The 26957-nt window shown below is 44.2% G+C and overlaps 1 protein-coding gene across 1 annotated transcript; it reads right to left on the bottom strand.

Moving 5' to 3' along the window:
• Positions 1-14070: 14070 nt before the first annotated feature.
• LOC113014861 (uncharacterized) lies at positions 14071-26834 on the bottom strand. The gene is made up of 7 exons (XM_080299431.1): positions 26352-26834; positions 24978-25316; positions 17003-17344; positions 16593-16928; positions 15591-15675; positions 15181-15244; positions 14071-15064 (listed from the first exon to the last, which is right to left on the bottom strand). The coding sequence occupies exons 1-6, from the start codon at positions 26569-26571 to the stop codon at positions 15202-15204; spliced, it is 1365 nt and encodes a 454-aa protein (XP_080155557.1). The 5' UTR covers positions 26572-26834; the 3' UTR covers positions 14071-15064; positions 15181-15201.
• Between the last annotated feature and the right edge of the window lie 123 nt (positions 26835-26957).

Here is a 26957-nt window from a genome sequence, read left to right as displayed (position 1 = left end):
AAACTCCAGACATCCAGAGGCCCCCAGAACACAAGAGACCAAGGAAGACCCACAGAGGGGCAGCCGCGCCACTGTCCCAGTAAGAGCTGAGGAGAGTCCCAGATGAGGGCTCACTCAGCAGCCGCGGAGCAGAAGCCAGGGGGAGTTGCAGTGACGCGCCCGTGAGCTCCGCCGGCAGCCAGCTGTGCCCGAGTGACCGAGCCCCAGGCCGGGAGCACCCCACCTCCGAAGTGGCCCGAGCGAGCCCCAATAAGCGGCCACCAAGGAGTGAGCCGGTGTGTACCCGGACGCCCACCCCCAGATACAAAGAACCACCAACGCACCGACACCTGAGGGAGTCCGTCACTGGCAGGGGAAGTGGTGGTGGGTGGAGATAGGCCTCCAAACGTGGGCGACCGTGGCTCAGGGGGTTGGGAATCGCATCTGTAACCGGAAGGTCGCTGGTTCGATCCCTGGGCTCTCTGTCCTGGTCGTTGTGTCCCTGGGCAAGACACTTCACCTACCGCCTACTGGTGTTGGCCAGAGGGGCCGATGGCGCGATATGGCAGCCTCGCTTCTGTCAGTCTGCCCCAGGGCAGCTGTGGCTACAACTGTAGCTGCCTCCACCAGTGTATGAATGTGAGAGTGAATGAATAGTGGTATTGTAAAGCGCTTTGGGTGCCTTAAAAAGCGCTATATAAATCCAATCCATTATTATTATTATTATTATTAAACCTTGGAGGGCCTGAGATGTCCCCAGAGAGGTGGCGTCTGATACCCAACCTGACATATAGACACAGACATACAGGCACACACAGATACAAACATCCATTCCCACCCTCATGCTCCCATATGCACTTACTCCACACTCAACCGATGTGGAGACAGACATAAAAAGACGCTGTATACACGATCACACTCCCCAAGCGTACTCTACGAACCGGGTCTAGGTACCCTTGCCCCTGGAGGGGGGAACTGCACCCAGACCCAGGTGGTGTTACCCTTTTCCCTGCGGTGGGGAGAGACAGACCACCCCGACTCCGTAGCAGCAGGGAGGCCCCACACCCCAGACCGCAGTCGGACGGCCAACTCCTCCTAGCCCCCCCGCTCCAGCAGGCCGCAGAGAACGGTGGTGAGAGAAGACTCCAAACCTCCCTCCACCCGCTCATTGTAGTGTTGATGCATGTGTGTTCTAAGGTGCATTTAAAACCCAGGAGGGCATGGAGCTACCTGCCAGAGAGCAGCAGGTAAGCGCATAGTCCCTCCTGCTAGCCCTCAATGTCTACGTGTATTTAAAATTGAGAGGTGGGCAACGACGCCAGGGGTGAGGTGTACACCCTGATGGTAATTTGGATTCCGTGTATCGTGCCCACCCCCAAGATCCTATATGTATGTGTAATGAGAGTGTGAGTAATGTGAATGTCTAAGTTGTGAGATAAAATTGAGGCAGAGGCAGCCAGAAGGGGACAGGGGGGGGGGGGGGGGGGGTAGCTTCCTCTGCACCCTGGTGACATACCCCTACTCCAAGGCCCTGCATGTGTGGGTGGTTGTGGTGGAGCGGGAAGAGGGAGGCAGCTGGAGATGGGGAGGGAAGAAAGGGAGGGGCAAGCGGCCCCTCCCTGGGGCCAGCTCCCCCGCTGACCCCAGTAGGCAGTCCCATACTCCGTGACCCGCCAGGGAAAGGGGGCCCAGGCCCATCCAGACCGGGGCCCAGTGCAGCAGCGCCTCCCGGCCCCACAGAGCCCGGGACAGTTCACCCAACCCCACCACAGAGAAAACTGCACCCACCCCCCCATCCACTCATCTTCCAGATTACATGAGACAATAGACGCCCAGGCTGAGATCTTCCTCCACCTCTCCTGTATCTCCCCCTCCTGCAGAGAGTTCCTGAGGAGAGGAAAGCTCCTGCAAGGTGTGACAATCTCCCCCACCAGTTGAAGAGCCCCCCAGGTGGCTCGACACACCGGCGGCACCATGCGCCAGGGATGGGCCCCCATGCACCCACCCGCCCACAACCCCGGCAACACACAAACCAGGACCCAAGGCCCCGAGGCCCGACCAGGGCCCCAGCCCAGAGATGGAGCGCCCCCAGAACCTCACGCCCATCACGGACCCACCCAGCTGCAGCCAGGCTACCAGGTCAGTAACCCACGTCCGTCAGCACAGACCCTCCCCTAGCCCCGCTGCACGCAGCCACGAGGAAACAGTCAGAAAAGAGCCCCCAACCGGACATGACCGCTACCTCGGGTTGAGCCCCCCAAGGAAGATGCCTCCGGGGAACCCCCCGACGCCCTAAGCACGCCATAATGAATTAATTAAATACACCATTAAATATTTAATTAAATGTGGCAATAATTAATTAAAATTGGAATTAATTAATTAAATAGATAGTTATGACACATGTAATTAATTATTGACACATTTAATTAATTATTCATGTATTTCACATTTAATTAATTATTGACACATTTAATTAATTATTTAATGATATATTTATTTATTTCATTTTGGCAGTCCTGGCGCCTGGCTCTCATCTTGGATTAATTTTATCTGTCAGCCTCACCCATCAAACTCAGGGGGCGGGGTTAACGCTGATCGAGTCAAAACCATTGCTTTGGCCTGGTGGCCATTGTTTCTAGCACACAACAACCGGCATGTGGAAGCTAACAGAACTGAACTTTGAAAAACCCTGTTTGTGTGTTACCAAATACCGTTTTAATGTTTTTTTAGCCGAGCATGTAGCGGTTTAATCTTCATGTGCCTAGTCGGTTTGTCAAGATACAGCCTCTTTGCAAAAGTGCTTTGATGATTTCGGAGATGTCTGCCCAGTCTCACGGCAAAGCGTGGATAGACCCGCTCGCCTCGCAAGCAATCGAGCTGTTATTACCCCTGACAAAGTGCAGGCCCCGGTACACAGCTGTAGTAACCCCCGCTGACTTCTTTTACTGAGGTTATATTTATCGGTGTTTTATTTCCTGATGTTCTTATGTGTCCTACGTGTTTCAGTCTGAATTATAACTAACATTAAAAACATGTTTAAGGAGGACAGAGAGCAAATAAATCTGTTTAACATCTGATCTTTGGGTTTTTGTTCAGTAATCAGCGTGACCTGTGTATAAACGCATAAAAGAGATAACGTTGGTGTTTCTGTCATGTAGTAACTGCTGGCTTTAACTGTACAAAGGTTGTTCGACACTATGAAAAACATATAGACTTCATGATGTTCGGCTAATATTTTTATTGTGAATATTAATCATGAGAGTAAACGGCCCTGTACACCACGGAGCGAGGTCAGCATATCCACGATATCCTCAGCTCCATGAGTTAACACAAAGTTTCCCAGCTGACTATCTAACTGCCAACTATTCCAGAGACGTGAAAATATACAGCATAAAGAAAAGTGTAAGAGACTCAGCAGCAGATTAGAATAACAGTTATACATTTAATAAATCACCAAATGAATCCAAGAAACGAGCAAACCTGTTCCGACAATTTGAATTTGTATTCCCTCAGCTGCAGACTCGCTGCTGTTTAAATGTTTGAAAAGGAAGATTAGATATAAAAAACGTCAAACATAGACTCAGTCTGCCTTCACATTTGATATGAGGCCAGCACGTATAGTGGCTGTGTCCTGTTTTAAGATCATACATGTAAAATTGTTGTCTGACCTCCGTCAATCCAGCCGCTCAGAGTCCGTGGTTACCATGGTTACCGCATAATCAGCTATAATGTTAACAGCTGGCACTGAGGAAACCTACCGGCAGCATGGGTGTTTATGTTTTTCATTGCAAAAGAACCGTCTGAATGGTTAACTGAAGTTAACTTGGATAAATTATAGTTAAGGAGTATCACAGATAACGCCTATGTGAGCTGTGCGACTGTTCACCACTACACTGAAATCAGCAGGCTATTACTGAAATACACGTGCTATATCATAAACTATGATATAAATAGGGAGGTCCTATTAACATGTTTAGTTTTAAAGGACACCTTCCTGCCTTTAGTCTCCTTCATGAGCAGTATTAGTTTTCTTCTAACATCCAGAAGTCTGCACGATGTGTTTCATAGTTTGTAACAAGCCTTTGACAGGTAAACATAACATGACCGAAAAAGCAAAAAAAAAAAGAGAGAGAGAAAAAAATCACATTCTAACAGACAGCTGGTGCTTAGAATACAGTTGAATAACTATTAAAAAAAACAGACGATATAATATTTCTGTGCAGGTTGCAGACTTCATGATGAACATGCTGTTGCAAACTGCTCCTCTCGGTGGAAATGCGCCTTCTCTTTCCTCTTTGTATAAAACATTTTAAAAGTCAGTTTAATCTCAAAATTCACTGTTAAATCCAAAACACACCAGATAAAGAAAAATGAATAGTTCAGTCTAACACATGTGCCAGTGAACCATTAAACGTCTGTAAAACTATGCAGTTATGAAACATAATGTCACAGGCTGGGTCTCTGACCCAGTGCTCTGAGTTCATTTTGTATTTGTCTCATTTTAGATATGTGATTAGTTTGTGTCATTCCTATTTAGCTTTAGTTAAGGAAAGGCAGTTATTATTTATTGTTTCCTTGGTTTCTATGTTTGAGTTCTTGTATCATTCATCACGTGTTAGGTCTGTTAAGCTTGTGTTGTCATGTCTAGTTTCAGTGTTTTATGTCTTATTTTGAAGGAGTCGTGTGTTCTTTGTTCATTGTATTTAGTTTCACTTCCCCTGTCCTGTCATTAGGTTCATGTCAGTCAGCTGTTCCTCCATGTGTTCCCACTTCCCCTAATCACTAGGGGTGCAACGATATTCGTATCGATATTGAACCGTTCGATACAGTGCTTTCGGTTCGGTACGCATATGTATCGAACAATACAAAATTTGTAATTTATTTTATCAACTTTCCTTCTGACGATGCTGTCTGTGTTGAGCGCTCAGTGAATCTGCGTTCGACTACTCCGCCTAGACTGCACTGTCGAGCGCAGATCCACTGAGCGCTCAACACAGACAGCATCGTCAGAAGGAAGAGAGCAGGGCAAGCTAGCGAGACAGAAGTTAAGCTCTCCTTGCAACATGGACCTCCCCCACCCTCATTCAGATCTGGCGTTTGGAATTATTTTGGTTTTCATGTGACGTATGACCCTGAAGGTAAGCGCGTCATGGACTAAAGTAAAACAGTATGTTGGATGTGCCATGCAATGCTCAATTACATGGGTGGGAACTAGTGTGTTAGCGCAGTTAGCTCGTTAACGTGTTGGCTGTCTAGCCCCATGCACGGGGTGATTGGCGGTAGCTGGTTAACGGAGATTTGCCGTGTTGTGGCGTTAAGGTCATTTCAACGAGATTAACCTGAAAGCACTAGTGGGAACACAACGAATATGACTGCACATTTACGCCGACATCATCCTAGTGCAAAGACAAGTGGAAGCAGACAAAAACAAGCAAGCATGCTACTAACTTTAGCCGAGTCATTTAGACAGCTGTTTAATATGCTGCTGAGAATATAGCCCGACGTCCCGGGGTTAGCGATTTTTTCAGTCGGTCTACCAAAATCTATCTCTTCCCTGCCCGTCGGGCTATTGTAGGAAGGAAAAATATATGTCAATGCTTTTGCATTCTTTCAGAAATGTAGCTGGGTAATTATGTCATTGGCATCGGTGAGCCACTGTCAATATGTGACATATTGAAATCGCGTTTGAATTTGCGCTTGTTTTTTTGCTTTCACTTTGCAATCGTGCGAACTGTGTATAGAGAGCGACAGCACTGATCTGTGAGTGATGATAATTTGCGCACCAATTCCTCTGACATCGTCTTATTAATCGTTAGCTTACTATGCAAACATGACAAGTGAAATCTCCCGCAGCAAGCTTAAACATGTGAGAGGTTGATCGCGCAGAGAATCGCTGAGCGTTATGTGAGTGCGTGTGTAAAAGCAGCAGGATATATATTTGACTACGATGACCTGGATGACTGAGAACCTTCACAGACAGATATATATTTCAGTTCTGCTGAGCCAAATAAGACAGGTCAGGGTGAAGAAGTGACAGCCAAAGAAAAACTTACCGCAAAACGGAGAAGTTATGACAAATCAGACTATAAGGCAAAAAGAAAGTGCAGCTTTATGGTTTCATGGACAAAAGAATTTCTGTGGCTGCAATATGATGAGCTAAATAACCAGGGGTGCACATAAGTGGTCCGCAGGTGCGCATTCGCTGTCAAAATAAAAAACACGCACAAGGGTTAGGGTTAAATTTAAAAACTGTACTTTTGAGTTAAAATATATATTTATAATTTTAATAAATGACAAATTAAAAAGGCATGAACATTTTTTTTGTATCGAAAAAATATCGAACCGTGACACCAAAGTATCGAACCGAATCGAACCGTGAATTTTGTGTGTCGTTGCACCCCTACTAATCACCTCCTGTGTATTAAGTCCTGTGTTTTCAGTATGTCATTGTCAGATTGTCTGCTTTGTTTGCAAGCCAAGAAGTTGCGTCAAGTTTCCTCATGTCAAGTCCATATTCCTGTTGTAGGTTTTTAAGTTAATTTAGCTCACCCAGTTTAGTTTATTGTTAGCCTTGCATTTTGCCTTTTCTTTACAGCTATTTTGCCAGCCTCAATAAATGGCTCGTTTTCTGTTATTCAAGTCATGTTTCACATTTTGTTTCCGTCTGCATTTGGGTCCACCCTTCACTCTACACACAGTCAGCCCTGCTGATTGTGACAGAACGATCTGACCAGTCATGGACCCAGCAGACTCAGCTCTCACTGAGTGTCTGGAGGAGATGGCTCGGATCCAAGCAATCCTCAACCGCGTCCTCACAGCACCCGATTTGAAGAGCAAGCTTGTAATGGTAAACGTCGCTGAGGCTATTATGAAGAGGGATCCCCGCCTCCTCCAGCTCCCAGACTCACCTGCCATAGTTGATGCTTTTACAAGGATAAAGGAGATGCTGCAGGCCCAGGATCTGTCGAGTCATGTAATGGCCTCCAGCGCCTACCAGTCACAGCAACCCCACAACCAGTCGTCTCCACCACTGCCTCTAGAACCTGAGTGTGTCCGTGTCGGCTCGCTGAGGTTTGCCACAGCGCCCCTCCCTTCGGTGCCGGCACTGCCCCCCAGCTCGCCAGTTTCCTCTTCGCCATCACGGATTAGTCACTCACCCTCACATTCTCATTCAGACTTCATATCTCCAGCCTCATTTCTGGCGAGGTTGTGGTCAGAGGATGAGGAGCCAGACCCCACAATTAGCCCTGCTTCAGTCACAACTGCTTCTAGAAAAAAGCGGCGTTCACGTCGTCAACGTACCTCACAAAGGTTTGAAGTGAGTGGCTCCTCATGTTTTTTCTAAGGTGAATATTAAAAGTAACACTGCCTTACCAGTTCATGGGCCCGGCTATAAAAAGATTGTTTATGATTTTGAAGTTACTAAGACTGAGAATGTTTCGGCCAAGTCTTCCACGGACCATCTTATCCCTTTGCAAAATTATCTAGCTTCTCTGTACGATGATCATGCCACGAACTATGCTTCCAAGAAGCCAAAATTATAAGACTGTTTGCACTGGAAATGCTAGCCATCAGGCTCAGCTAAGCCGCTGTGGGACTGTAATCCAGGCCAGGTTGGAGCCAGGGGCTGAGTTGCAGTTTGTGCAGCCTTTTCCAGTGTCCGCTGGAGGGCCCGAGGAGCCCGTCCAGCCCCATGCCACGTCAGCTGGAGGGCCCGAGGAGCCCATCCAGCCCCATGCCACGTCAGCTGGAGGGCCCAAGGAGCCCATCCAGCAACCTTCCTCGTCAGCTGGGGGTTCAGGAGAACCGCACCAGCCTCATGCCTCGTCAACTGGAGGGCCTGAGGAGCCCGTCCAGCCTCATGCCACGTCAGCTGGAGGGCCCGAGGAGCCCGTCCAGCCTCATGCCTCATCCGCTGGGGGTTCTGGCGAGCCCGTTCAGCCTCCTGTCTCCGCTGGAGGGTCCGAGGGGCCCGTTCAGCCTCCTGTCTCCGCTGGAGGGTCCGAGGGGCCCGTTCAGCCACCAGCTGCTCCACCAGCAGCCTCATCCACGTTTGCAGCAGCCGTGTCTTCATCCACGCCAGCTGCGGCCTCCGTGTCTCCGCCCACGCCGTTGCCTGGTCCAGCTTCATCTGAGTCTTCATCCTCGTCTGGTCCAGCCCATGTCACTGCTTCTGCCACGCCTGGTCCAGCCTCGGCTTCTGGCCCTGCCACGCCTCAGCCGGAGGACGACGCCTCGTCTGGTCTCGACGCGACCCAGCCGGAGGACAACGCCTCGCCTGTGCCTGCCACGCCTCAGCCTGGTCTCCTTCCACCTGCCAAGCCACGTCCAGGTCCAGCACGGCTGTTTCTGGAGCCTGTCAGGACAGCCTGTCGACGGAAACCAACCAAACCATCCAAGGATTATCGTCCACGCCATCGACCACCAGCCAATTCTTGTTCACGCCGCCGGCCGCCAGCCAAGTCGCCCGACGGTCTTCGTACGCGCCCACGTCGCCGCCGCCCGCCAGCCAAGCCGGCCGCCAGCCAAGCCGCCCGACGGTCTTCGTACGCGCCCACATCGCCGCCGGCCGCCAGCCAAGCCGCCCGACGGTCTTTGTACGTGCCCACGCCGCCGCCAGCCACCAGCCAAGCCCCCTGACCGTCTTCGTACATACCCAAGTCGCCGCCGGCAGCCAGCCAGGCTCTCCAGGTGTGGTCAGCCATGCCTGCTTCGCCACTGCCATTTTCCACGTTGTTGGCCTCCTGATCTGCTCCATCGCCACCGTTGGACTCGTGGCTGGCCCCCTGAACCCTTGAACTATGGACTACTGAACCGTTGGCCTCCTGGTCGGCCACCTGAACCGTGTGAACTCTTGTACTGCTGTCATCTGGGTCTGCCTCCTGAAACTTTGAATATTGGACTTTTTGCTTGTCCCCCAGGGTTGGGTTAGTTGGTCTCATATGTTTGTGTTTTAGTCTGGGATTCCACTTTGAATTTTTTTTTGTTTTCTCGTTTCCTTTTTCCTTCCCGGTTTCACATAACTTTAACCTCAGCCAAACCGATTTGCTCAGTTGTAAATAAAACAGCGAAGTAAACGTGACCCGACAGACAGAACCTGAGTGAATGAAGTCCAGCGTTTAACCACTGAGAGCTAAAACTCAGCTGAGGTTCAAAGCTGTGTGCCGGTGATTGGACATCAGCAGCTGATGAAGCTGGTTCGCCTATAAAGTGCTCTGTAAGGAAACAAGCTGCAGCAGCTCTGCGCTCTGGGAAAACACTATATTTACTTATCTTGTGCAGAAAAATGCGCTGACATTGCTTTATATCAAGCACCGGCTGCCCAGTTAAACTGTGACTATCACCAGGTAACGTGGGCGTGTTTCTTGAATTAGCAGCAGGTGTTAAACAGCTGACAGATGAGTTGGAGGATGCATGCAGGTAAACTGAGGGTCTGTTGAGCTGATCGCTGGTTTCGTGAGAAAAATGTCAGCTCGTTCTTTATGTTGCAGAAGCACAGAGACACAAGACCAGGCGGAAAGAGACGATCGTTCGGTGAAAATGAGAATCTGTGAATCCAACATGTGGAACACGGAGAGTGGAATATGTAAACAAACCGGTTAACGTAACCCCCTGGGTGCACTCTGCATGCTGACTGTTAGCAGAGCTAGTGAAATCTCTAAAGTCAGAACAGAAAGATAGCGTAGGAGCATTAAAGATTAATGATTGTGTTTTATGATGTGTAGTAAACTATCCTCTTTTTCTCTGTGTGTGTGTGTGTGTGTGTGTGTGTGTGTGTGTGCGCCTTAGAAGTCAAATTAGACATATTTACAAAAACATTTTGAATTTCATTTAGAAGTGAAATTTGAAGTTGAAAGCAGAAATCTTGTGCTCAGCCAGAAGCATGTACACCCGCTTTCACAATGCTAAGGTGTCAAATCCATGAACCCCAACAGATGGTTCATTAAACAAGGGCACACCTGTGTAATAAACTCTGTGTAATAAGTCACCCTTTACTGACACAGCATCATGCACTCTAAGATTTTGGAAGTCTGTTTAGAATGGTTTAGCCACAAGCATAATTGTCACTTCTGGATAAAGGTCGCTCTATCTTCATGCCTAAGAAATTAAGCGTGCCGTGTCTTTATTAAACTCTTATTTATAAATAAACGATGATAATGATAAATGTCACACAATGATATGTGACATGTGCTCTTTTACATTATAAAATATCAAAATGAAGACATTTATTCCAATGTATGAAATGTCATGACCTTCCTTCTGCAAGCATATATATTAATGGCAAGCATTGATCCATGTGTGCCATTTCTGAAACATGGATCAATGCGGAGAAAGGACTGGACTTTGGACTGGAGGGATATGAAGTGAATTTTGTAAATAGAAGGAACAAGAGTGGAGGGGGAGTAGCTGTGTATGTGGATAAAAACCTAAATTACAAGGTGGTAGAAAGTATGACAACTGTAATTGATAATTTATTACAATGTATAACAATTGAAATTTATAAGGAAAAAGAGAAAAATGTAATAATTAGCTGTATTTAGCTGTATTCCTAAAATAACCAGGCCTAGCAGAATTACACCACATTGTGCCACCTTACTTGACAAAATTTTCACTAACAATATGGAAAACAACATTGTGAGCGGAATATTAATTAATGACATCAGTGATCACCTACCAGTTTTTGCAGTTTATGACACCAATTATAAGAGAAATCAGCATGAAGAACAACTGAGATACAGACGTGTAAGGACAGAAGAAACTATGAATGCATTTAAGAATGATCTATTAAATCAGGACTGGGACAATGTGTACAAAGAAACTGATACTGATATTGCATATGGCATATTTTTAAGAATTGTATGATAAAAACTGTCCAACAATAAAATACAACAGAAAGCACAAATATTCAGATAGACCATGGATCACTAAGGGTTTACAAAATGCATGTAAAAAGAAAAATACACTCTATAGGGAATACCTAAAACAAAGAACAAAAGATGCTGAAAATAAATATAAAAAATACAAAAATAAGTTGACCAATATTATACGTGTATGTAGAAAGGAGTATTATAGTAAAATATTGAACAACAATAAACATAATATGAAGGGAATATGGGATGTTTTAAACGGTATCATTAAAAATAATTCTGGACAACAAAGTTATCCACAATACTTTATCGACAATGGAAATATTATGGAAAACACTGCTGATAAGGTCAACAGCTTTAATCATTATTTTGTAAATATTGGACCAAAACTGGCAGAACAAATTCCTGAGTCACTGTCATCAGTGGACTGTAACCGATACAAGTGAAAACCTGATTGATAGGAACCCTAACTCAATGTTCCTCACACCAGTGGAGGAAAAAGAAATAATTGACATTGTACACATGTGTAAATATAAAACATCTACTGATTGTCATGATATTGACATGAAAATCGTCAAGAAGGTCATTGAAGGAATTGTAGGACCTCTAACATATATTTGCAACTTATCATTTCAGACGGGAAAAGTGCCAAACAAAATGAAAATAGCTAAAGTTGTGCCGCTGTATAAAACCGGGGATAGACGCCACTTCACAAATTACAGGCCTGTTTCTTTACTACCACAATTCTCCAAAATCCTAGAAAACCTGTTTAATAAACGATTAGACAAATTCTTAGATAAATATAAATTACTCTCTGACAGTCAATATGGATTCAGATCAAAAAGATCAACATCTCTGGCATTAATCAAATCAATTGAGGAGATTACAAATGCTATAGATCAGAAACAGTATGCAGCTGGAGTATTTCTGGATCTCAAGAAAGCATTCGACACAATCAATCATGACATAATAATTAATAAACTGGAACGGTACGGGATCAGGGGGGTTGTACTGCAATGGGTGAAAAATTATTTCAGTGACAGGAAACAATTTGTGAAGCTGGGTGTCCATTCCTCATCATGCTTGGACATTGCTTGTGGTGTTCCACAAGGCTCTATACTGGGTCCAAAATTATTTGTTATTTATATAAATGATATTTGTAAGGCATCTGATATATTAAAATTAGTATTATTTGCAAATCACACAAATGTTTTTTGTTCTGGGGGGAATCTAAAGGAGCTGCTGGATACAATTACTTCAGAAATGTGCAAAATTAAAAAATGGTTTAACAGGAACAAACTATCGCTAAATCTAAGTAAAACTAAAATTATCTTATTTGGGAATTCCCTTAGAAATGCACAAGTGCAGCTTCATGTAGATGGTGTGGAAATTGAAAGAGTACTTGAACATAAGTTTCTTGGTGTGATTATAGATGATAAATTAAACTGGAAGTCTCATATAAATCATATACATAACAAAATTTCAAGAAGTGTCTCAATCTTGAGTAAAGTAAAACACATTCTGGACCACAAATCACTCCACATTCTCTATTGTTCCCTGATTGCACCGTATTTGAATTACTGTGCAGAGGTTTCGGGCAATACTTACAAATGTTCGCTATCATCAATCTTTCTATTACAAAAAAGGGCCATAAGGATAATCCATAAAACTGGTTACAGAGATCATACAAATCCACTATTTGTTTTTATTTTTGTGTTTTTGTGTCTCTGGTCTGACCAGAATCCTGAACTTCTCTGGTCAGTGTCTCAGTTTCACTATCGGTCATTGTCACATCTTCATTGCTTCAGCATTAATGGTCATTTCTGATAACCTGCAGTACAAACATGAGCTGGAACTGTGAATGTGCAGAAAGATGAAAGTAAAAGTCAAGTTCATGCACTGCCGGGTGATCAGTGGGCAGGGCCTGTGCCAGAGCATATGGACTGGATTGATAGCCAACTTTTGACGGGGGGGGGGGGATTTCTCTAAAGTCTCTCCTTTTTAATTAAATAAATTCATGAAAATAAATTAAAACATTAAATACGAAGAGAGCTAATCTAATGTATCTGTATTGTATAAACTGGACCATCTTCAGAAGCCAGACAACAAAGTCACTTTTACACAGGTTACTTTAAACTGCATCGTGACCTGCTTTGTATATTTACTTCACAGACAACAACAGAGGGCAGCACGGTGGCACGGTGGTTAGCACTGTTGCCGCACAGCAAGAAGGTCCCGAGTTCAATTCCACCATCAGGCCGGGGTCTTTCTGTCTTTCTGGAGTTTGCATGTTCTCCCCGTGTTTGCGTGGGTTCTCTCCGGGTACTCCGGCTTCCTCCCACCGTCCAAAGACATGCAGCTTGTGGGGATAGGTTAATTGGATAATCCAAATTGCCACTAGGTGTGAATGCGTGAATGAATGTGAGTGTGAATGGTTGTCTGTCCTTGTGTGTTGGCCCTGCGACAGACTGGCGACCTGTCCAGGGTGTACCCCGCCTCTCGCCCTATGACAGCTGGGATAGGCTCCAGCGCCCCCCGCGACCCTGAAAAGGAGAAGCGGAAGCAAATGGATGGATGGATGGAGACAACAACAGGTATAAGAATGTAAAAATGTCTCTTACAAGTCACAGTGTAATAAAGAGGAGACACTTTTTCTCCAGGTGCAGACTTGATCAATGAACTCCCCTCACACTGGAGCATGTCTGTGAGCACACTGAAGGTCTACACATGTTCATTTGTATTGACAAGCAGGAAAGCTAGCCTGACCTCTTTTTAGCTCCAAAAGGGACATGAAGGGTACCTGACGAGGTCGGTCATCGAGACCACTTGAGACCAAAACAATATCTTAGGATCAATATCTTACCCAGGGTTGCTTTCATGGTCAGTAAGACAACAGCCTATTAGGTCTGTAATAACACAAGTTGGTCTGCTTAATGAGCTTGGGTCGCTACTGCAACAATCTATCAGAGCTTTAACTTTATCATTAATGAAGTCTCAGACCTAATTTTACTAGAGAAAGTAAATTGTATCAGGAGAACTCAGCAGAGGGGGTACATAAACATTTTTGCATCAGCCCGGACCCTCGGCATCCACATGCTCATGAATCTGAGTAGTTGTAGCAGCTGACCCAGACAATCAATAAAGAAAATCCAAAGAAAACGTGTCAGATGTATGCACTAGGAACTCTCAAAGCTTGAAAGACAGACCGTCTTTAAACTTCTAATCAAATCAAATCACTTTTATTGTCACATCCCATTACTGGTACACTGGAACAGCACATGAGAGTGAAATTCTTGTGTGCAAGCTTCACAAGCAACAGGTGTGCAAAATACAAAAACATAAGAACAAAGCAAAATATATGAATGGATAAATACATGTAAAAATATAAGAGTGTATGTGCATTACTGAATATGCATAGTGTCGAAATCGACAATTACACGAATGTCGACCTGTAGATGTCCTGGAGGGAGGGAAGCTCACCTCCAATTATCCGTTCAGCACACCGCACTACTCTTTGATGAGCTTTGCAGTTGTAAGCAGTGCTGTTGCCATACCAGGTGGCGATGCATCCAGTGAGGATGCTCTCAGTGGCACAGCGGTAGAAGGTCCTGAGGATATGGGGGCTTACGCCAAATCTTTTCAGTCTCCTGAGAAAGAAGGAGACTGTTTTGTTTGTGTGTACTGACTATGTGAGATCGTCTTCCAGATGTACACCCAGGAAACGGAAGCTGCTTACTCTCTCCACAGCAGCTTCGTTGATGGTGATGGGGGTGTGTACTTCTCTGCACCTCCGGAAGTCCACTATCAACTCCTTTGTCTTTGCGATGTTGAGGGTAAGATGGTTGTCTCGGCAACAGTGACCTCCTCCCTGTAAGCCGTCTCATCACTGTTGGTGATAAGACCCACCACTGTGGTGTTGTCCACATACTTCACAATGATGTTGGAGTTGTTAGTGGCTGTGCAGTCGTAGGTGTAGAGTGAGTACAGGAGAGGGCTCAGTACACACCCCTGTGGAGCACCAGTGTTCAGTGTGATGGGGGATGAGGTGATGCTGCCCAGTCTGACCACTCGGCGTCTGTCAGACAGGAAGTGAAGGATCCAGCTGCAGAGAATGAGCAGGTGTCCATCCGAGATTATGTTTTCTAAAAGTGGAACCAAAGAGGAGTATACAGGGAAAACTAAGTGGCCCCAATATAAAGGTAATCCGAAAGATCGTCCTTTTCCAAAGGTGTGAGAGAACAGTCAGTCAGAGATACACACTGGATCAAACACAGATCTGCATGTAATTTGAATCAAACATTTGTGAGAAGGACGGCTGTGCACAATGACCTACCTGCCAGCTCTTCTCCTCCATTTAACTTGCTTCTTTAGTAGTGAGTGGAATAGATTCATGAATCCTGGTCCAGAGAAGACAGAACAGTCAGCCAGGAAGAAGCAAGCGAAAGATCAACATATGTAACATTGGTATTTCCAGTTTGACACCAAGTTCCAAATAATGAGTCACATGATTACACTTAGATATTTAATATAAATAAAACAAACTTGATCAGTAAAGAAGACTGAAAGAAGGATGAATGATTCAGGTTCTGATGTGAGCTGAGGTTTTAGCAAATATTGGATTTAAACCTGCAGGATGTGCGCTGAGTTAAAGATTCATTATAAATGGTCCAGCTCCAGTCTTTACATTTCACACCAACTTTACAACAGACAACAACAAGAAGAGGAAGAGGAAGAGGACTTTACACAGTGGGAGAAGGTCCATCAGTCATGGGTTTTCTCTTATTTCTGAAGCCTTGAAACTGCTCTGTAAAGCTTGCACCATGTTTTCCTGCAGAGGAAACAGACAACATTGATTCAGAGTCTCATTTAACTTGTCTTCAATCTCTGGTGCGAGTTATCAAGAATATTTGAAACATCGGAATCAGGACTGCAACCATTACTTGTCATGATACGTTGTGTGGCAGGCAGGAGAAGGACCCAATAGCAAAACTCACAGACACGGGGATGAACTCAAAATCACAGCTTTAATGCTGGAATGGCAGAACATAGGAAATACAAAACTAAACTGGGAAAAGTAAACTAACATACGCGGAGAGACACAGGGAGATCCACACGACATGAGGGAGAACGCGACGCCGAACAGAGGAAGACGCAGACAGAAATACACAGAGGGTTAACGAGGAAAGTGGGAACACACGGGGAACACAGGTGACACAGATAACCATAACGAGACAGGGCGGGGTGAACTGAACATGACATGTAGAGGCAGAGGTTCCGACAGGAGGAGAGAGAGCACGGGGAAAACACCGACATAACGGGCTGGGGAAACATGAAACAACCACAAGGGGAGACGAGGGCTCATCAATACATAGAGGGCACACAGGGGGGAAGAGCCATGAAGGGAAAACACTTAGGGAACAACACAACAGGGCAACTCAGAAAACATGGCCTAAATAAAGAACAAAATACAAAAATGCATGAAAACTAAGAATACTGGGCCCACATGGCCCAGGACCATGACATTACTCAGTGATATCAAAGAAAACTATGGGAACCTTTCCTCATTTCAAGACAAAGCAGAACCATAAAATTACACTAATGGTTAACATTTAAATATTGTTTCAGAATGAGTGTATTAAGTGAATCTATTTGGCATCTGACACTCAACAAAAATGGACACTTGATGTTTTCACAGCAGTTCCTCAACTAAAAGAGCAGTGGGTGGAGGAAGCTGCATTCACTGACCTCTGACAGTAAGCATCACAATTTTCTGTGTCAGGATGTCTTCACCCTGGGAGACTGTGCACATGTAGAAACCACTGTGGGTGTTTTGGGGGTCTTTCAGGGTCAGACTGAGGTCTCCAGTCCTCAGTGGCTCTTCATTCATCTCTGTGCGACCTCTATAATCCTGTCCCTGTTCTTCTAGCAGGTTTTGGCCGTGCTGATAGGTGTGGACTGTGTCTCTGGAATCACCACGCCTCCACTCGACTGTGACATCATCGGGAAGATCAAGAGTGGTTTTAAAGGGTAGCAGCACAGACTTCTTCCCCTTTGTTACTTCAACTATTTCCACCTTGTAGCCTGATAAAATACAACATGAGCTGTAAATACAGACACAAGTTATACATTTACTGACCTCAGATGAGTTTACTGACCTCTGATAGTGAGTATCACTACTTTCTGTTTCAGGATGGCTCCATCATTTTTGTAGACGGTGCAGGTGTAGACTCCACTGTCAGTAGGTCGGAGGTCTTTCAGGGTCAGACTGAGGTCTCCGGTTCTCAGTAGCTCTTCATTCATCTCAGGGCGGCCTTGATAGTCCTGGTGTTGCTCTTCATGCTTTTTTTGGCTGTTCTCATAAACAAGGACCTTCACATCTTCAAGGTCTGAACGTCTCCACTCCACTCTGACGTCCTCAGGCAGGTCAGCTGTGGTTTTGAAGGGAAGCAGAACAGGCTTCACCCCCGGTGTCACCTCCACTGTCTGAAGCTCGTAGACTGAAGAAAGGAGAAACAAGTTGTACAGACAGGCAGAAGTTATGTGCTGCAGTTAATTCATATCAGTTTGATTTATGTAGTGTCAGATCCCGACAAAAGTATATCCGAGTGCTTTACAATGAAAATAACTCTAAAATACCAAAGAGAGAACCACACTGATCAGGTAATCTCATTCATTTTAAAAGAAGATACTTCCAATAGAAACAGGATCAAGGAGGTGTAGCCATCTTTTGGGTGGTGAGGGGGTAGAGGAAGAAGATCAGAGAGACCACACATAACAAACAGGACAAATAACAAACTGCAGCAGAGAGAAGACAAAGTTCAGGACATGAACTAGTGGCGTATGAACATACAGGGAGTGAAATATGGGCATGAAAAAAATTTGTTTAGTGCATCATCGGAAACCCCCAAAGCCTGTAGGAGCGTGTATGAGGGATATAAGCAGTTCCAGGTACAATATTTATTTAATGTGAATGTTCACACAGGCACATTTGTTGGCCCTTTATGTGTATACATATACAAGTACTCCATCTTTTGCTTTACTTTCAATGTACTTGCCAGAATAGACAAACAGACACTACAGATGTTGGGTCTGCGCTTCCACAGGCCCCGCTGGTTAAGAAACTTATTGTCATTAACGACAAACAAGACGAACATCTTTTACTTGCTACCAAGGGAGGCCCGCTTGGTGTCTCAGGAAAGCACTGAATCCAACCACAGACGACCTCGACTCAACTTACCGCCTTTTATTGAAAACAGTTACAGTACACACAAGCACCTCCCATTGTAAAACCCCCCTATGGTTACAAAAGACAAGGCACTATGTGTGTATGTGTGTGCACTTGTAAGCATGTGTATGCATGTGATTGATGATCAATCTGAAGCCGAATGTCTTGGACACTGTATGCATTGGAGACCTGGCGCACCTAAATATATAGCAAGGTTTCTCTGGGAATACCTGGCACAAGTCCTGGTCTCTAAGATCTTCAACTCCCATCACCTACAGCATTCTGACTGAGACATCAGGCAGAAGAAAGAGTCCTATCGGGCTCTGTTTCCCTGTGGGAATTAGGAGGCAGCTGATGAGTACCAACAGGCTAAGCAGAACGTGGCTTGGGTGGTAGCTGAAGGAAAAACTAGGATGTGGGAAGGGTTCAGAGAAGCCATGGAAAAAAAACTGTCTTGTTGGGATTCTGTCATGGGCCTTGTGTGTAGTTGGAGTCAGCAGGACTCCACTCCAAGAAGCAGAGTCTGGTTGGCTTTAAGATGGTTAACCTCCTAGGACCTGGCATCCACATATTTGGAAATCACATTTTGGGTTATTTAGACCAAAATACTAAATCTCGCTCTACATACCCCTGATATCCACTTACGAGGACATTATACTGTTACTGTTCTATTGAAATTTTAAACAAATATCCTCATATGTGGCTCTCATTTTCTTAGAAACAAAAATCAGGTAAAAATAAATCTGGTAATTTGTTGTTCGGGTCTTAGGAGCTTAAGAAGGGGGACCTGAGGGTGTGTTCCAGCTATAGGAGGATCACACTCCTCACCCTCCCTGGGAAAGTCTGTGCCACGGTGCTGGAAGGGAGAGTCCATCCGTTAGTCGTACTTTGGATAGAGGAAGAACAATGTGGTTTTCTTCTAGGTCACTGAAACTGGACCAGCTCTTTACTCTCTCAATGATACTCTAGCTGCAGGTGAGTTTGCCCTAGCAGATGTTTAGAAAAATTCAAATAAATAGTAAAATACCTTTAACAGCAGGATTTAAATGAGTGCTTACAGAGAAACTCAAAGAAATTTCAGCCCTTGCTTTTCAAACCCATTGATTAAAATAAACCACACATTTTTTTACTCAGTACTGAAACTGAAAGATCAAAGTTTTTGGCTTCGATCCTGAACCCACTGGTAGGCAGCTCTAAACACCACAACCAGAACACCTTGGACTTGGTAGGAAGGTGTTGGGATGAGTTTCTTTCACACTCAGTCGGAGGCACACAAAGTAATACACACATCTATACACACATAAACCTCACACGGGCTGAGCACACACAATGAAATGTTTCTCCCACTGAAAATGTGACATCCAGATGAACAGAATCAACTTTTTGGGATTTACTATAAACAGTGTTGGGAAGGTTACTTTTAAAATGTATTCCATTACAGAATACAGAATACATGCCCCGAAATGTATTCTGTAACGTATTCCGTTACGTTACTCAATCAGAGTATTCTGAATACTTTGGATTACTTAATATATTATCATGCTGTTTACAACTACGTGAATGTACTATTGCTGTGTGATTTATTACTATTACTGAAGGTCCGCGGCTCAGAACCGTAGTAAAGGGACCTCTGGCTAATACGTTGGGTTCGTGTCGGGCTCGTAGCCGAAAAATAGCTTTACTTTGTTGTCTGGGTCAAGTTTGCTAGCGAGAGACAGGGAGAGGAGTTGAAAGGCTGCTGCAATGGAGCTTATTGTTTTTGGAGGAAAACACGAACACAGTGTACAGTCGAGTCTTTAGGGCTGCTCGATTATGGCAAAAATGATAATCACGATTATTTTCACTGAAATTGAGATCTCGATTATTTGACGATATTTATTTAACCCTTTAAGACCTACCATAGAACCAAGTCCGCCAGAGCTTATATTATTTTTTTTACATGCTGTGTAGCCATTTTTGGGAGCATTTCAAGTTGCTATATATCAATACAACTGTTATAGCCCATATTTTAATAATATGTATGCATTAAGTCCATAGTAATTACATTAATTGCAAAAAGTGCAATAAACTACAAAAAAATCGTTTTTGTTTTTTTACATATATTTCTACTTGGAGAAATTTAAGAGGTTTATCCCTCAAAACTTTAAATACAAAAAAGTTGCAAAAAATAGTTTCCCACCACAGGAAATTTATTTTGAGTGTCTTCATAGTTTTATTTTGGAGATACAGCAATTTTTATATACTGCAGGAAAAACAAAAAACAATCCTATGATGCAAATTTGCAAAGAAAACAGCATGTGCATCAAAATAAACTATTTCCAGCAGTGCAATTCGAGTTCTAAGCATCCCAGAAACTATTCAGAAAAGGCAAAAATGACTTATAAAAACACCAGTATAGGCTTTTAAGGCCTACAAGTAAAAAACTACATTTTCTGCGAAAAATGACGTCACTTCCGGTTTCGAACAGGAAATGGCGGACATGCGATAGTTCGTCTTGACGTCTTTTTCAATGTGGGAAGTGTTACGAACAGCTGATCGGATCGGCAAAGCCTGTTTCTGGAATATTATATTTTTGTTCCTGCAAGCGCGTTTAATGCAATTTTTGCAAAGCTTTATGTGGAAGGAAACCGTGACCTAGGACAAGCTGATGGCATAAGATGTAAGTACAACTCCTCTGGTTTCATATGCAAAAAAATTATTGCGCTAGCTTACGGTTCCGGTTCTACAGGGATTTAAAGGGTTAACAATAACAATGTATTGAATAATGACTTTAAAAAATAATATAAAACAGTGTGCAAATACTGATAACAGTGCAAATGTTTGCAATATAAAAAATAAATGAAAAATCTAAACATCTATGTTTAGTGAACTTTGCAGTGTTGCTCTGTGGTGCAGCTATGACACCGTAGCAAAGTTTACACGGCGGTCGTGTCCAAATTCATGGGCTGCATCCTTCTGAGGACCCGGCCCACGTAGACCGCGAAGGCCGGGTCCTCAGAAGGTCGGGTAGGCCGGAAGTAAACGGCCGTGAAATTGGACGGTCTAGCCTTCTGATTAGCGTCACCGCTGTCTTGGTGGAGTTTAATAAACTCAGCCGTCTGATCCTTGCTATCTAAAATATAACAGGACACTGGCGTAAATTCTCGACTGTCTCACACTTCTGTTTAATCAGTTTTCTGTTTCACGTTTAGTCAGCTGTGTAAAAACCAAGGAGGAACCTGTCAAGGTTCGAGTTTTTGAGGAGGAGACAAACGACTGCATGGTCCTCAGTAGATGTCAAAATAGTGATTTTTATTATACATATGTACATATGGGGAAGATGAGCATCACAAGCCTTTAAGAGCTGATCTCCCTCGAACAATCTCTTCACAAGGTTTTTATTGCAATGATGACGTCAAGTCACATGATAAGTATCAGTCAGTTCTCAGAACTCAGGAAGTTCCCCTCACTCCAAAAGTTCTCCTTATATAGACATCAGCTGCTACTTTAGAGAAAAAAAAGTGTGTGATATGTTGTGTAGTTTTGTGAGTGTAGGTCCAAGCCAACAAAAGTTCACCGTGTCCTCATATGACTTTTTACTGCGGCCTGACTGGACCCACAGCGAAACTGGTGGTTTTTTCATAATAGAGTATTACATCTAGAATGGGTTTTATCCTACGTGCTCTGAAATAAACGATAAATGATACATGATAAACTGAAGATAAGTAATACAGACTAATGAAGTAACGATGAAATAATGACGGTGCTTTATGAATGATATATAGTGACAGTAAAATAAGATGTTTTCCTCGATAAACCCACCCGGGGGATTAATAAAGTTTTATTTTATCTAATCTAATAACTTTAATCTCAGCCAAACCGATTTACTCACGAACAAACAAAACACTGAAAAAAAGCCCAACAATAACATTTTTAGATTGTCTAAGTGACTTATATTTTACGTTTAACCCGAGCAGCGAAAGTCCGCGGTGATCTGAAAATGATGTGCCGGGAGTTGTGCCGTTCTCTCGGCCGCATCAGTAACCCTCGAGCTCCCGGCTAGCTGTCGAGCTGGTGGGTAGCAGATGTCTCTGAAAACGTCGAAGCACTTTTGCAAATATGCGATATCTTGATAAACCGAGCAGATATTTGATGTTTACACAGCTACTTCCTCGCCTGAAAATATGTTAAAAGTTTATTTTGTGAGCCAGAAAGATTAGTATGAGTAATTTTAAAACTTAGTAGCGGCCGCCATTGTTGGAAACTGGAGTTTGGCTGGGCCGCGCTATGAATTCTGGGATATGGTAGGCCACAAAGGACACACCCGACCCATCCTTCAAATTCGGGGAAAAGGAGGACGCATTTGTCGGCTGCATTCGGAGGAGTCTACGAATTTGGACAGCCTTCGGCGCGTCGCTGTGACGTAATCGGTCTACAAATGCGGCCTCAGGAGGATGCAGCCCATGAATTTGGACACGACCACTATGTCTACTTGATCCACGTCTGACTCCGCGAACCCATAATGTTTCCACACCACTGAAGTTTGTTTTTTTTACCTCTCTTTTCAACCAACGGCAGTCACTCTCCTCTCCAAATAACTTCTGCTTAGCTTTCCGAGCTTTCCGAGCTTCCCTTGGGTCCTCTTAATTGTTGTGGTGCGTGTTCGAAATGCAGAGAGGTGCGCTCGATTTGCCACATGGAGCAGCGCGAGAGTAAAGCACGAGGGAGGGGCTAATAATTGGCTCAGTCATTTTTAATGATCGTTGAAAGCCCAGATCGTAATCGTGATTAAAATTCGATTAATTGAGCAGCCCTACGAGTCTTAATAGCTTACTTACAGCTGGGCTCGTCAGGCACTCTTCTTGGCTGCAGTGGTTGTTATTATATTTACATGCTTCCAGCTCCCGTTTCTGCTCGATGACAACTCGTACTTTTCCTTTTTCTCCCTCCCTCGCTCACAGACACATAACGAGTATGACAGTCCATTCTCCCTGCAGCACGGACTACACTGCCTATGATGCTACATTCTTTAGAGCTATACTGGTAGCATTCTGCCTATAGACTATTTGCACGTTAGCATATGCTACTTCCGGTGCGGAAACTCCTGTGGGGAGCTTTGTTTCCGGTGTCCTATTCACGCCCTGTTTACAGTCCAAAACAAGTTAAGCAAATGAATGAATCAAGCGGCGATTTACATTTCTATAGATGTCTCGGGCATTTACCCAATATATCTGTAAATGATGTTCATCGACTTGTCGATATTTTCCCCCCGCGCCTCAGAGCAAAAGAGAAAAGGGATTCAAATGTTATATTTCTCAGCGGTCCCTCGTTTATCGCGGGTGTTATGTTCTAAAAATAACCAGCAATAGGTGAAATCAAGCAAAACGTTTTGTGGGCATCGTGGACATACAGCACTGCACTTCAGAGTCACACTGCCAGCATTGATGCAGCGATTCTGTACTGTACAGGAGAGACGTCACAGAGGAGATCGTCTGCAGCGATCAGGACGCAGGACACAATGTGACGTAAAAAAATAAGTAGCAAACTTGCACTAAAAAATCTGTGAAACAGCAGGTGAAAGGTGAACCGCGTTATAGCGAGGGACCGCTGTAATTTTGAAGGTAAGTCACAACATACCCTTCGTAAATACTAATGTATAGAAACCGTTACCAGCAATCATTCATTTTTTGTGTGGCTTTTTTCACAGTTTGTTAACATGCTGTGTAGGTGTGTACTTGACTAGCTGGTCTCGACATAACGGGGAAACATCTGGTTTGACTATTCTTCACCTGTAGTTTGAATGCTGAACATTTGCCTGTTTAAATCATAAGACCAGTCACTACACAGAGATGTGCTTCTGAGTGTGGACGAGGTGTCTTCTGCTGCAGTTCTGCTTGTGTTGAGTGACGTAAACAACTGATCGATCTAAACTCTTTAAACATCAAAGTTGGTCATTAGATTTTTTATGACACAACAGTGGTGAGTGTTCCCGCCTTCTGCTCTTTGTAACCTAACGCGATCTTTCCATTTTCGAGTTTTGGACATGATTTTGGAGGATATCTTCGCAGTAGCGATTGACCGCAAAGTAAAACTACCGGAAATGCACAACCCCACATCCGGTCTCAAACCAGGAAGTTAGCATTGTCTCGTGCACAGGCTCAATTAGCTTAGCACAACAACAACAAAAAGGCGCTCTCTCACCCAGGAAACACGCAGAGAGAGAGCGTCACCCTGTAACCATGGCAACCGTAACGCTGCCGCCTGGAACAACAGAACATAGCTGTCAAACAAAACCCAAACAGTCCTGACCCGCCACAATATGAAACAAGGAAAGAACCGCCGTGTAATCCATTTATTTCAACAAAGTAACTGTATTCTGAATACCACCTTTTTAAATGGTAACTGTAACGGAATACAGTTACTCATATTTTGTATTTTAAATACGTAACATGTATTCCGTTACTCCCCAACACTGACTATAAACATGTTAACTCTAATCGAGGCAGAACAACTATTAAATATCTAACACACAAAGTAATGAAGTGCCACTGCTAACTGCTTATTTATGTTAAGTTTAAGATGGTTATGCTTGGTCAGATGTACTACCTGTCAAAAGTTGTAGAACACCACAGTTTTTTATTGAAAATTATGTCGTAAAATTGCACTTTGAAATGAAAGTATTGTACAAACTAGAAAGTGAAGATTTCTCTGGCAGTTCACATCTTACCTTGGTACCATTTCAAGCTATTCATTGGAATTGAACAACATGTATTCCAATAAATACCTGGAAAAAGTGGGGTGTTCTAAAACTTTTGGCCAGTAGTGCAGATTTCCTTTTTTCATGTTTTTCATACAGTCAATGGAGTCCAGAGTGTTGACAACAGGAAATGACAACATACCACAGCCTCTCTGATGTGCTTACTGACCTCTGACACTGAGCACCACCACTTTCTGTTTCAGGACTTTTCCATGCGTGCAGACAGTACAGGTGTAGACTCCACTGTCAGTTAGTCGGAGGTCTTTCAGGGTCAGACTGAGGTCTCCGATTCTCAGCGCCTCTTTGTTCATCTCTGTGCGACCTCTGTAAATCTCCTCCTGTTCACCTGAAAGGTGCTGGCTGCCCTGAAACATGTGAACTTTTTTGTGTTTGGAGTCTGAGCGTCTCCACTCCACTGTGGCATCCTGAGAAAGGTCATCTTTGGTTTTAAAGGGCAGCAGGACAGACTTGTTCCATTCTGTCACCTCCACCATCTCCATCTGGCTCTCTGAGAGGAGAACACAGTAGAACATGAGACAGACAGACATCAGTGAGGTGGATCCTCCATCATGTCCTCTGCTGTGTAACCAGCAGCTCCTGTTTCCAGTGTTTCTCTGACTTGGAGCTCGACTGCTTGTGTGTTGATGTGTGAGGCTCCACAAATTGCTGCTTTGCTCTGCTATCTGCTGCTTTCTTTAGTCTTCTGGATTTATTCTGTCACACCTGCAGAAACTTACAGCGTCTACCCTTCAGCATGATGCTGGGGAATTTGTGTTTTTAACAAAGCAGTGAGTCAGCAGGAATCACAGCCTCTGCTACACAGCATGGATCAAACTTTTGTTTTGACTCTGCTTCTGTGTGTGTCACATGTGGTGTGATGGACCCTTATTTTTGTGTTGTTATATTGACAGTGGTAAATTTATTGACAAAAATTCTTGTCATGGATATGTTGCCATGGAGATCTGACATATGTCTGTGAAGGTTCTCAGTCATCCAGGTCATCATAGTCAAAGGAGCTTGCAAAGAAAAGCGTCTGGACTTCTTTAAGTTACTTGAAGACGTTTCACCTCTCATCCGAGAAGCTTCTTCAGTTCTAAGGTCAAATGGTGGAGAGTCCCAGATATAAACCTAGTGGGAGTAACCCCCCACATGCTCTCCACCATTTGACCTTAGAACTGAAGAAGCTTCTCGGATGAGAGGTGAAACGTCTTCAAGTAACTTAAAGAAGTCCAGACGCTTTTCTTTGCAAGCTCCTTTGAGATCTGACATAGTACAGCCAGATGTTAAGTTCTGTAGAAGAAACAAGCAGTGTGGAAATTAATGAGTTAATGAGCTGAAACAGGGAATTAAGTGGCAGATGTTATCCCATGTTTTTTTTTTCATTCAGAGGTCTGTGCAGGCCTTAATCGGATTCACACAGCTCCCTCAGTTCGCAAGTTTAATCAAAATGTCTGCATTTATTCATTCAAATGAAAATGTGTCAGCAGCAGTTTGATCTTGTACAGATATGGATCCAGAAGACAATCAAAGCTGTTCCACTCACCTCTGACAGTGAGAGACACCACTTTCTGAAGTAGGAGGCTTCCATCCTTGCTGCTGACGTTGCAGGTGTAGACTCCGGTGTCAGTAACACGGGGCTCCTTTAGTTTCAGACTGAGGTCTTTATCTCTCAGTGGCTCTTCCTTCATCTCTGTGCGGCCTTGGTACACCTCGTCCTGTTTGTCCGGCTGATTTTTTCCACTGTCATACACGTGAACCTGCATGTGTTTGGGGTCAGTGAGTCTCCACTCCACTGTTGCGTCCTGGGGAAGATCCTCTGTGGTTTTAAAGGGCAGCAGGACAGACTTTTTCTCTCCCTCTGAAATCTCCACCAACAATACCTGACTGTCTGTGAGGAAACAGAGCAGAACATGAGGTGTGCACACAACACCAACAACCAACACATCATTCTACCAGGACCTCAAAGAGAACGTGTTTGATTGTTTCAGTGCCCAAGTCATGAAGGACAGAAAAATAAGAACAACTGTATCCACTGGAGATCTTTAGGGCCACAAATCTCAAATGTTGCAAATTAGCATCAAGCCACAACTGCACAAAGCTCAGATCAAATGAGTGCCCACAAAGGAAGAATAAGAGGAAAATCATTCAC

This window comes from Astatotilapia calliptera, chromosome 3, assembly GCF_964374335.1.
Source record: "Astatotilapia calliptera chromosome 3, fAstCal68.1, whole genome shotgun sequence".
Classification (NCBI taxonomy): domain Eukaryota; kingdom Metazoa; phylum Chordata; class Actinopteri; order Cichliformes; family Cichlidae; genus Astatotilapia; species Astatotilapia calliptera.
The sequence above is the reverse complement of the archived record's forward strand: the minus strand, read 5'-3'. Positions and strand labels throughout refer to the sequence as shown.

Coding starts and splice junctions, on each gene's coding strand:
- LOC113014861 (XM_080299431.1), bottom strand. CDS start 26,571: ATGCAGGTTCACGTGTATGACAGTGGAAAAAATCAGCCGGACAAACAG. Junction 16,929..17,002: donor AGTGATACTCACTATCAGAG/GTCAGTAAACTC, acceptor GTATTTTATCAG/GCTACAAGGTGGAAATAGTT. Junction 15,245..15,590: donor GATGGACCTTCTCCCACTGT/GTAAAGTCCTCT, acceptor TCTCTGGACCAG/GATTCATGAATCTATTCCAC.